Source organism: Panthera onca, chromosome D2 (assembly GCF_046562875.1).
Source record: "Panthera onca isolate mPanOnc1 chromosome D2, mPanOnc1 haplotype 2, whole genome shotgun sequence".
In the NCBI taxonomy this organism is placed as follows: Eukaryota; Metazoa; Chordata; class Mammalia; order Carnivora; family Felidae; genus Panthera; species Panthera onca.
This window is the reverse complement of record NC_138349.1, coordinates 35,376,873-35,389,187: the sequence shown is the minus strand read 5'-3', so window position 1 is coordinate 35,389,187 and position 12,315 is coordinate 35,376,873. Positions and strand designations below refer to the sequence as shown.

Below are 12,315 nucleotides of genomic sequence, written 5' to 3'. Positions count from 1 at the left end.
TCAGCAACAGAATGTAAAATCTGTATCTAGTCAACCTTACTGTAACGTAACTGCCTCGGTGCTGATGGAACAAATCGTCAGTCCGTAGGAAGCATTTAAAAGACACAAGTGTAGACCAAATGAAGTTAAAAGGATTTTATCATACTGGTAGGATTACTCCTCTGTGGGACAGAATTGTTCCTTTGATGTTTCCATAGCCTGAAAACCATCTATTTCCCTATGCTCTAATTATAAGTTCCTGAAGGACTGTTCTATTAATTAATTTAGTACTTTGCTACCGTGAAGAGGCACCACTGTGACTTTTAAACTAGTAGACAAATAATCAGCCACTAAAATTGTATTTCTGTTACGTTCATCTCCTTAAGTTAAAACATTGGTATTCTGATTTGTCCGGGGTTCCTCATGCGATTAGTATTTGTGCATTCATTTGGTTGGCATAAATCCATTCCCCCCAAAACGAATCATCCCTGGGAAGACTGATAAAATTTTAGTTTCCAGATATGTGTTATTAGAAACTGAAACTTTAAGAGGCTACACCCAAATCATGTCCTGTGAGAAGCTCTACTTCACTAACTAGCATCTCTCTGACATTATTTTTCTTTAATGAAAAACACTGCCCAAGACCAAAACATGTCTTTCATTTTTATTTTTGATGTTTATTTTTGAGAGAGAGAAGGGGGGGGAGGGAGCAAGAGAGAGGGCAAGTGTGAGCAGGGGAGGGGCAGAGAGAGAGAGAGAGGGAGACACAGAACTCGAAGCAGGCTCCAGGCTTCGATCTGTCAGCACAGAGCACGATGAGGGGCTTGAACCCACAAACTGTGAGATCATGACTGAGCCGAAGTCGGAGGCTTAACCAAATGAGCCACCCAGGCGCCCCACCAAAACATTTTAAGTAAGCCATGTTACTTCCCCAAAATTATACTTTTATGTGCCTAGCATATAAATCTGCTTTAGAATCTGATACTTTCAGGGGCACTTGGGTGGCTCAGTTGGTTAAGTGTCCAACTTTGGCTCAAGTCATGATCCCATGGTTCATGAGTTCAAGCCCCGCATTGGGCTCTGTGATGACAGCTTGGAGCCCGGAGCCTGCTTTGGATTCTGTGTTTCTCCCTCTCTCTCTGCCCCTCCCCTGCTCACACTCTGTCTCTCTCTCTCAAAATGAATAAACATTAAAAAAGAAAAAAAAGAATCTGATACTTCCATGTAAAACATTCATATTGAATATTTCAAGAGAAGCAGGAGAATACTTCTCAACAGCTGCAATTTGGCCATTTGGCTTTCCTTCCACCAATGGTTCTGCTTTTGTGATATCTATTTTCAATTAATAACCAGAATGTAGTTTTTTGTTCAGTAACGGAACAAATCATCTCTGAATACAGAGACAACTTAAAGCTAAAAGAGCGTTGTAAGAAAAGTGCCAAATATGAAACCCACAAAGCACTAGTTAAGCATGAAGGCTTATCTGAGAGAAGAACTCTGGCTTACTTAGGAGGCTCCCTTTCCTGCAACTTACGATGGGAAAACAAGAGCCCACTGACCATGATAGTTCTCTAAGCTGCCCAGACCTCACCTCTCAGCTCCCACCAAAGCTTCTGTAGTCAATCCAGCAGCTTCACCCTATTTGTGGCCCAGTACTTCCACTGTAAGCCTGTTTAGTTTTGCAAGGAGCTCAGAAATTAGTCACTTGAGGAGTATTTTTTTTTTAATGTTTATTTATTTTTGAGAGAGAGAGCGATGCACAAGGTGGGGGTAGGTGGTGGGGCAGAGAGAGAAGGAGACACAGAATCCCAAGCAGGCCCCAGGCTCTGAGCTGTCAGCACAGAGCCTGACGCGGGGCTCAAACTCACAAACCACGAGATCATGACTTGAGCTGAAGTTGGACACTTAAACGACTAAGCCACCCATGTGCCCAGGAGTTGTTTGTTTGTTTTTTTTTTTTAAGAATTATGAAGAATGACTCCCCTAAGGAAAAAAAAAAATTGCCTGAAAGTCAAGATAGTCAGGTTCCAGCTTTACTTTGTAATCTTGGACAAAACATTTCACACATCTGAGTCTCATTTACATAATGAGAGATTTGAACTAGATGAATGGTTTTCAAATCTCTGGGAGCAGAATTCCTTGCATTACATAAACATCTTCCACAATACCCTAACATACAGATATTAAAATGCATCTTACTTGGCATTACCATGTGGGTATGTCTTAGGCATCACAAACTTAACATGTTTTTAAATGAACTCTTGACATGCACCTTGATCCTGTTCTCTCCTGGTCCCATTTCAATACATGGCATTGCATTCATCTGGTTGCTCAAGCTGGAACCTGCACATCAGTTTTGAGTCTTCCTTCTTATTTACTGCCCACATTCAATTCTTCAATTTAATGCCATTAAAAAAGGTTGATTCTATCCTCTAGAATATATCTTCCATTTGCTCATGTCTTTCCAACTCTACCGCCATCACTGTATCCAAAAACGCCATCACCTCTTGCCTAGACTACTACCTTCACTCTGAACTAGACAACCCACTTTCTCACTTTGCTCTAAATAATAGCCAGAGTGCTCTTTTAAAAACATAAATATGATCATTTGACCCTGCTTTAAAACATTCATAGATTTCCTCTTGTACTTGGACCAAGTTCAAAATCCTTACCAGGAGCTAAAGCCCAGAAAGATCATATTTCCTTCCTTCCTCCAACTTCATCTTAATACACCCTCCTCTCTCTCCTACCAAGCTCAGTCATTCTGGTCTCTACTTCCTCAAATACACAAAGCCCTTTCATGCCTCACCCCCACCCCCTCCCCGCCCCACACACACTTTTTAAATAAAAGCTTTATTAAGATATAATTCACCTACCATACAATTCATCCAATTAACCCATTAGCAGCCACTCCTCATTTTCCTTGAACTCTCTCAGGCCTAGGCAATACTAGTCTACTACTATAGACTACTGTAGTCTACTATTAATACTTTCTGTATTAATAGAAAGGATATTTCATAAAAGTGGAATCTTACAATATTTGATCTTTTGTAATTGCCTTCTTTCACTTAGTATGTTTTCAAAGTTTAACAATGTTGTAGTATTTATCAGTACATTGCCACAAGCCTCTTAAAATAGCTGTCTTAAAATTTCTGGAATTTCCTTTAAAACATTCTAAAGAAAGAGGGGAAAAAAGAGAGGATATATGAAACAAGATTAGCAAAAATGTTGATAATCATTGAAGCTAACTGATGGGTACAGAGTTCAATAAACTGTTCTATTTTTGTGTATGTTTGAAAATTTCCACAATAGAAATTTTCCTTTAAAGATACCTGTCTTCCCATCCTTTGGGTTTCAGTTTAAATAACATCTTTTCAGAGAAAACTATCCTAGGTTAGAGGGAAGTTCCCATTTTTCTTGCCTAGCACTCTTCACAATTATCGAGTATGGAAATGTTTCTTTCACTTATTTATTGTCCCTCTCCTACTAGAATGAACATTCTGTAGGGAGACAGAACACATCTAGAGTCTAGCACTGCATCCAACCCCAAGTAAGCACACAAGCACACAAATGCAATTTGGGTGGACAGCTCAGAACCCCTGTGTCATTGTTTAAAACCCTCCCAGACCAACTTCTTGCAAAAACAAAACACCAGTGATCTTATTCCCCTCACCATTTCCTGTGCTCAAATCTCCCTATTACTATAAGCAGTAACGTTTCAGATATTATAACCATAAACAGGAATTTCTTCAGCTGTCCGTGTTTCACTGAGGGACCATCCATGCCTTTAGACAAGAAAACTCACATAACCATGTTTGAATTAGCAGGATGCCATGTCTGTATCATGATCTCACTGACAGAGATGATCTCTCCTCCTTTCACCAAACTTTTGGCAAAAAGACCCAACTTCAACTTGAAACCCAAGTTTGTTTCATTGGATTTTTAGAACCTCTGTTATTACCTAAGATTAATACCTCATATCATGTCAATAGATTTTTATGGATTAAATATACACAGAAGTACATTTTATAATAGTAACTCTACTAGTAAAGTAACTGATCATTCTTTGTATTTGCTCATTTACATTGTTTAAAAGAATATTTTATATTTTCCTTGCTGCTTTTCAAGAAATTCTGTTAAACATCAAGAGTACTGGCAGAACCAACATGTCTACTTATGGACAGAAGTCTCCCAGAGACCTTAAAAGCTCATATGAAAAAGGTAACATATATTTTAAACAGGTGTGAAATGTGTAGTCAAATATCTTGTATGACACTACCTGTTGGTCTAGTTTCTAACAGGGTCTGCAGTGTATAGGAAGAGATATATCAAAGCTTATAGAATGCCAGAATACTCCAGAAAAAAATATTAAAATTATTTGGAATCATTTTGATTCTATAGGGGAATATGGGAAGATAAATCAACATCTGTCTAATGAAACACATCTTTAAAACAAAAATGGGTATAATGGGAAATACACTTGGATATTTAAATACTTTATATATAATCATTAATTTAAAAAAAAAATTTATTTATTTAGGGGCACCAGGGTGGCTCAGTCTGTTAAGCGTCCGACTGGTCATGATCAGGTCATGATCAGGTCATCATTTCAAAGTTTGTGAGTTAAAGCCCTTGTTGGGCTCTGTGCTGACAGCTCAGAGCCTGGAGCCTGCTGCAGATTCTGTGTCTCCCTCTCTCTCTGCCCCTCCCCTGCTCATGTTCTGTCTCTGTCTCTCTCTCAAAAATAAATAAACATTAAAAAAAATTTTTTTTAACTTATTTATTTAAATTCAAGTTAGTTAACATACAGTGTAGTACTGGTTTCAGGAGCAGAACCCAGTGATTCATCTCTTACATATAACACCTAGTGCTCATTCCAACAAGTGCCTTCCTTAATGCCCATCGCCCACTTAGTCCATCACCCCGCACATCTCCCGTCCAGCCACCCTGTTTGTTCTCTGTATAAGATTCTCTTATGGTTTGCCCCCCTCTGTGTTTTTAGCTTATTTTTCCTTTCCTTCCCTTATGCTCATCTGTTGTGTTTCTTATATTCCACATATATATATTTCACATGAGTGAAATCATAGGATATTTGTCTTTCTCTGCCTGACTTATTTCACTTAACACAATACACTCCAGTTCCATCCACACTGTTGCAAATGGCAAGATTTCATTCTTTTTCATCGCCAAGCAGTCCTATTCTTACACATCTAATTCTGCCTCCCTACTTCTGTTTCAACTACACTATTGGAAGTGCTTGATTTGCCAAGGCCTACCCTCCAGGACTTTTTTCCTATCTAAGCCTTCAGCTGATGTCCAAGTTCTCTCCTGTTTTCATTACTTGATCATGAAACCCTCTTCCTAAAGCCGGACATATCTGTGTCTAGGAGTCTTACCCTCTGTTTCAAAAACCATTCATCAGGGCATCACAGACCATTTCACTGCAAATTTTCCTCTCCAGCTGGCCCCCAATGCATACACTCAGAGACATAGGCTCCAAGGATCTGGCCATGCCAATCTCACCTTGAAGCTTTTTTTTTTTTTTTTTTTTTTTTTAAGTTGAATCACATACCTGGAAACGTTTGCTTCCCACTCCTCTTCCATTATCCAAATAGTTCCTGAAATTCTACCTATTCCAGAAAACTTTCCCAGGTGTATTAGGAGAGGTGAAAGATTCCACTGGCCTAATCCTTACTGAGAGATCTCAAAACTGTCACAAATAATTCCCTTTGCTTTCTACTCCTAAAATATTTACCAACATGTATATGTAATGCATAGAATGAGTTATAGCTAAATCTTAATCATAGATAAAGTGCCATACATCAATGAGTTTTCTTAAATCTTTATTTAAATTCCAGCAAGTTCACTTTTTATGCTTTTGTGGGAAAGTCTAAACTTTAGAGGAAAGAAATCAATAATTAATATAATCCCTGATCACACAAATAAACGAGTATGAGGAAATCTGCCACTTTAAAATTTATACTATGCAGCAGTGGCCCAAATGAGTATATTTTAGGAAATGAGAATAAATATGTGGTACACCTGCCCCATCTCACATGGCTATGTCACTACATTTAAGTAAGATGACTTCTTTTTCAGCTTTGGAAATAAAAGACTAGATAAAAGCATGGAACGAAAATTCTCTACCTGGTCTTTTGTCATTACAGAAAGTCAACATTCAGTCTTTTAATATTCTCTCTCTCTCTCACACACACACTCTCTCTCTCATCATTATTATCTTCTTCACTGACAACTAGCAAACTACACACTTACAGCGAGCAGGGACCAAGTCATTCCAGGCAGTGTTTAGCATAACACTTGATGCAAATACGACCATGCTTGTGAAAACAATTAAGTCAAACTTTACAAATAGATATGGGGAAGGTAACAAGAAAATAGAAGAGTAATTTTTTCAGGACCTTAGAAATTACAAGTGATCTTAACATTCTTGATGTCTGGTATTTAATATACTATAATTTGTAAAAGTAAAATAATTTGTTTAAAAATATGATGCTATACTTTGGTCTGCATAGATGTAGGGTGTTACTTCAAAAACAATCCTCATCCATAAACATTTAATAAGTGCTAATTACATGTAGGTCACAGTACTAGGCATAAGACACAATTGTCCTCAAAGAACTTCTCTCCAGTGGAAGAATCAGAATGTACAGAAAAAACAGGAAGAATGTAAGACAGTAGAAGCAGAGGAAAAGGCTGCCTACAAGGCACTGGGCAAGGCTTCCTGGGAGAGAGAAGGCTTAAATTCGGCATAAATGCATGAACTAAGGATAGGCTTTAGATAAGGAAATGAGAGGAAGGGTGGATAGTACTTACGATGGCCAGCCTGTGGGAAAGTACGGAGACTGATAGGGGAAGGTGGGATGGAAAAAATGGAGACAATGAGGCTGGTGAAACTGGGAGAAGCCAGATGATGGGGGTCCTAAATGGAAGAGGAGCATGACATGGACAAAGTGGTATTTCAGAAAGAAAGAAACAATAGAAATGAGGCCTGAGACACTAGAGGAAAAACTCTGGCAAGATGTGGTAACTGATCGGTACATAAGAAGTGGAGACGCTAGTCCCTGCTGTCTACCCTCCAGATGGTGTCTGTTTTCTGTATAAAAGTGTCCATTCCTGGGGTGCCTGGGTGGCTCAGTTGGTTAAGCGACCAACTTCGGCTCAGGTCATGATCTCACAGTTTGTGAGTTCAAGCCCCGCGTCGGGTTCTGTGCTGACAGCTCAGAGCCTGGAGCCTGCTTCAGATTCTGTGTCTCCCCCTCTCTCTACACCTCCCCTGCTCACGCTCTTTGTCTGTCTCTCAATAATAAATAAACATTAAAAAAAATTTTTTTTAAAAGTGTCCTTTCCTTATTCCTTCTCAAGAGTGATCAATTTTCTACCAACATGAAAAACTATATGTATAGTACAGAATGATTTCTAGTAATATTATTATCTATGCTTTCAATTTATAAACAAGAAGGTTAAAAATATTAAATGGTAATTTCTACAGCTAAAAAATAATCAACTACACAAATGTTTTTCTTCACCACGATTTGAAAACAAAACTGATGATACGATTCCATCATGAAAGAAGTTTTCAATGGTAGTTCCAATACTTATTAGGTTCTGCCAATATCCATCTACTCAACAAATATTTACTGTGGAATCAATAATAAAATACTATGAATGTAATATTATTAACTTCTCTTTAAAACTCAATTACAACATCAGAAATAGCCTGATGAAAGGTAAACAGCACTCAATAAGCAACCAAAAGACAAAGGTTCCAGATCTGGCTCTGACTTTAACTTGAGACCACATAGCAAGTAAATCACTTCATCTCTCTCAGCTTCTGCAAGTGAGTCCCAAAGCAGCTTATACTGGTGGAATGCTTTTAGTGTACACAAATAGGTTTTCCTCTCCCATTTTTTACACTATAACTTCACTAACACTCTTAAAGTTGGACAAGATTGGCTTTATTACCTCATAATCTACAGATGAAGATACCAGACAGAAGCAATAAAGCAGTGATTACAAACTAGGTCTTTGACCCTAAATCTCATACTCCTTCAAAACACTACATTAGGGGGCGCCTGGGTGGCTCAGTCGGTTAAGTGTCCGACTTCAGCTCAGGTCACGATCTCACGGTCCGTGAGTTCGAGCCCCGCATTGGGCTCTGGGCTGATGGCTCAGAGCCTGGAGCCTGCTTCCGATTCTGTGTCTCCCTCTCTCTCTGCCCCTCCCCCGTTCATGCTCTGTCTCTCTCTGTCTCAAAAATAAAAATTAAAACGTTAAAAAAAAAGAATTTAACAAAAAACAAAACACTACATTAGGCTTACCCTACCAACTTAATAAAATTATTTGAATGAATTACAGATAGAAAAATGCTGTAGAAAGGTAATGGCATTATACAAATAAAAGCAGTATTATTTTGTTTGGGTGGGATCAGGAGACAATGCAAGTTTATGGGGCTTAGAGCCTATACAATTTGGGGATCTGCTTCAAGAAAAAGAACACAAAAATAAGGTAAAGAGGGAGTCCCCTTGAAAGTGAGGGTCCCTACAACTTAAGCTTCTTTACCTTCAAGGTAAATCTGCTTCTGGATTAACACTAAAGAATTCACCAGTAAATCTACTAAGATCAAGAATTGCCCTCTAAAACCTAACTTTTGCTTTCTAAATAGTATGAAAAGAACACAGTGGATAAAACACACACACACACACACACACACACACACACACACACACACACACAAAATTATGCTTGGCCTTTATTCTCTCAAGATCATAATAAATCACATAACAAAAATTTCCAGGTAGAAATAAATAGTCTTTGCTATGTCTATATTAGGATTAAAAGAACAAACTACCAACTAACAACAAAAAACAACTATAATGAAAGTGATGAGGATTATTTTGCTAAAATAAGCTAGAACATCATACCACACAATAATTATTGTTTTGCACACACACAGGTATAAACACACACACACTCATATTTACTCACAATTTGGCAAGCAAAAGATCTCATTAAAAAATTTACCTCGTCTCCGCCCATAGCTCCTGGCTGCATGTAAACACAGAAGAAAACCATGGGTATCTTTATCAAAATGGTGAATTTAGAAATAAAAAAATATTCACATAAACCTTTTCTAAGTATTTTCAGAATTAATCTGGAGATACTGTTCAACTCGACTGCAGAGATAATATATTTAAAAAAAAAAAGAAAAACCTTTATGAAGCACAAGTTAAAACATAATCTTAAAGAGAAATTCACCTGGATATGGCAGCCACTGACAAAGATACAATGGGTGCTTAAGTTACATAGTCTTATAAGGATTTATGCTGTGGTCCATTATCTGTATCAGATATAGACAGAGTTCTTTTAAATTTTTTTCTGATTAATCAATCTTCATTTGTGCTGTATTACCATCAGACATCACTTTAAAGGAAAACATTCATTCTAAATTAAAAACTGTAGTGTATGGCGGTCACTCTGAATTTCTTCACACATGTGCATACACACACACACACACACACACACACACACACACACACACACACACACCTACATATAAATCCCACAAATAGAGTCCCCTAAAAACTATATAGAAATTTAATGCACAATTAACTCTGGTTCTACAGAATGTGATGTGTCTGTGTGAAAATTTCAGTGAAGTCTCTTTGGTCTCCCCATTTACTTTCCACACAGCATCACAAACGGGGGGAAAACCATATCTTTTTCACCTAAGAAGTGAACTGAAAAAGTAGAAAGGGATTAAGTACTGGGTACATCCCAGGGCATATTGAAAAATAAAGTGCTTTGAAGATTTTCTTCCCTTTCAAAACTCAAGGCCCACAGAATGCATTATTACAACATTTACTAGAGCTAGACTATGGTATCATATATATATATATGTATATATATGCATATATATGCATATGCAATATATATATATTGCAAGGAGATCCTGTCATCTAAAATAACTTTCAAAGTAGAAAGTTTTTCGAATTTGAAAACTCAGGTTCTATAAAACAAATGAGAACTCTATTTAATCCATTTTTAAAGTGTCAATGACATGTTATAATATTAGCTTAAAACAAATCAAAACAAGAAACAGTGATAATTTGCGGTTACATTTGCAGTATAAGGTAGCACTGAAGAAAACGATTTCTCTCCTAGAAAAAGAATTCAGACTTTTCAGCTAGAAAGTTGAAATACCAGTTGGCCCGCTAGTTCCCACTTTTCTTCAGACATCATACCCTCGCCTACACACATTTGGCCCCTTCACTTTCCCATTACGTAAATATTAAAAAGAATTTTCCAGTTCAAGCCCTACTTTCTCCCTAACTTCTCCCATCACTATAACCTTCAATTAAAAAAACCACAACCTTGGGGCGCCTGGTTGGCTCAGTCGGTTGAGCGTCTGACTTCGGCTCAGGTCATGATCTCGCGGTCCGTGGGTTCGAGCCCCGTGTCCGGCTCTGTGCTGACAGCTCAGAGCCTGGAGCCTGTTTCAGATTCTGTGTCTCCCTCTTTCTCTGACCCTCCCCTGTTCATGCTCTCTCTCTGTCTCAAAAATAAATAAATGTTAAAGAAAATTTAAAAAAAACAAAAAAAAACCACAACCTTTTCTGAATTTACACAGCAGTACTGTTTACATCACTTACGAAAAGGACGCATTCCAAAAAAAGTAAAAATTAAGGAATTTTTATCTTTTTCATTGTTGGGAACCTGGAATTCATCTCCCCACATAAATATATTTGCATAAATATCTCCCCATGTAAAATTCATCTCCTTACATAACTACCATGCAGTAAGTGGTAGTTTCCTAGTTTGGCCCCCCAAAAGCCTACTTCATTTATAATAATAGGGATGAGTTAATACTAATAGACAGCACTATTAGATTAAGAGGACTTTGTATGCTTAAGAGATTAAGTATGCTTTGATGTTGTACACCTATTTCTTTGTCCCTTCCCCCATCCCCAATGATGTCATACTGCCCAAAACCCCCACCACAAACCTCTATTTAGAGAGGAAATAAAACATTCTGTATTTCAAAATTACTCATTTCTCTCCCAAACAACAAATTCACATGCTTTCATTATATCTGATTTTTGGCCAGATGCTCAAATGAAAAAGAATCTGATTACAATACCAAGGTACAAATGACTCATCAGACCTTAACACCCTAAAGGATAAGGAGAATGCTGTTCACTAGAGTCTTCAACTGCCGAATTTTCAGGTAATAGAGAACATGAAGTGAATAGATCCAGTCAGTCTCGGGGGTGAGGAGGAGCATTCTGAGCTGAGGAGATGGGTAAGGCTTGCAAAAGCATACTTGGGAGTTTTAATCAAAGCTTCTTTAAACAGTTCATGATTTTTATGGATTTTTTTTTTCATTTCTTATCAAAAAGACAGTAAATTGGTTCATGTCAGCTTGGTGACTGATACAGGGGCAAGACAGCATAAGGGACAGGCAACCAATTTAAAGCAGTTTTGTGAGAAGCTTCAATTTGTTTTCATCATTCATTGTGTAATTTAATTATGTGCAACCCTGGTCCTAATTTCAGAATTTTATCTATCATCCCTATGGTGATTATTATTATCATAGCAGCTAACACTTAATTAGTACTTGCTATGTTCCAGAACAGTTCAAAAGCTTTGCACGTATCAATGTCATTTAATATACCCCATAACTTTATGAAATAAGAATTCTTATTAGCCTCTTCTTATACATGAAGAAAATGGGACACAAAATTAAGTATCTTGCCTAAAATCTTACAGCTAGGAAGTGGTGAGTGGTGAATCTAAGCACTCTGGCTCCAGAGTCCACACTTGCAACCACCTCACTATACTGTTAAATGCCTAGACACCAAGGTCATTATCTTGTATATCTTTTACTATCCTCTAATGCACCTGGTAGAATGCTCTATACCAAGTTGGTATTCAACAAATATATGTTGTTAGCTGTGTGTGTAATCAAGGGAAGGAGTAACAAATGCCTTGATGGCCTTTAGAATGTATGCCACCTCTGTTGGGTGATTAAAGATTTGCTCATACGAGGGCCACTTGCAAATAGACTAATTAGAGTCAAACTCTTCCCTAAGGGAGATGTAATGAAATGAACACCAAGGAGAGAAATCTGGGAACACAAAAGTAATGCCTTCTCTTGAGAACAAATATGATTTTTAAACAAGAATACTGAATACATAAACTTATCATGAGTCTGCACAAAATGATCCCACATAGAAAAAAAAGCGGGGGGGAGTAAATATGACTAATTCCATTTGTATAGTACATTATATGCTAGTATGGATTTATACCAGATATAAG

The 12,315-nt window shown here is 37.6% G+C and overlaps 1 protein-coding gene across 9 annotated transcripts in view; it reads right to left on the bottom strand.

The window, feature by feature from the left end:
• CPEB3 (cytoplasmic polyadenylation element binding protein 3) overlaps positions 1–12,315 on the bottom strand; it is a 189,843-nt gene that overhangs the window by 82,435 nt on the left and 95,093 nt on the right. For 7 of the 9 annotated variants that reach the window (XM_060642033.3, XM_060642027.3, XM_060642029.3 and 4 more), the window contains one exon: positions 9,022–9,045. The exons of the other annotated variants lie outside the window; for them this stretch is intronic. In XM_060642033.3, coding sequence (XP_060498016.1) covers positions 9,022–9,045 — 24 coding nt within the window. The remainder of the gene's footprint in view (positions 1–9,021; positions 9,046–12,315) is intronic. 9 annotated transcript variants of the gene reach the window in all.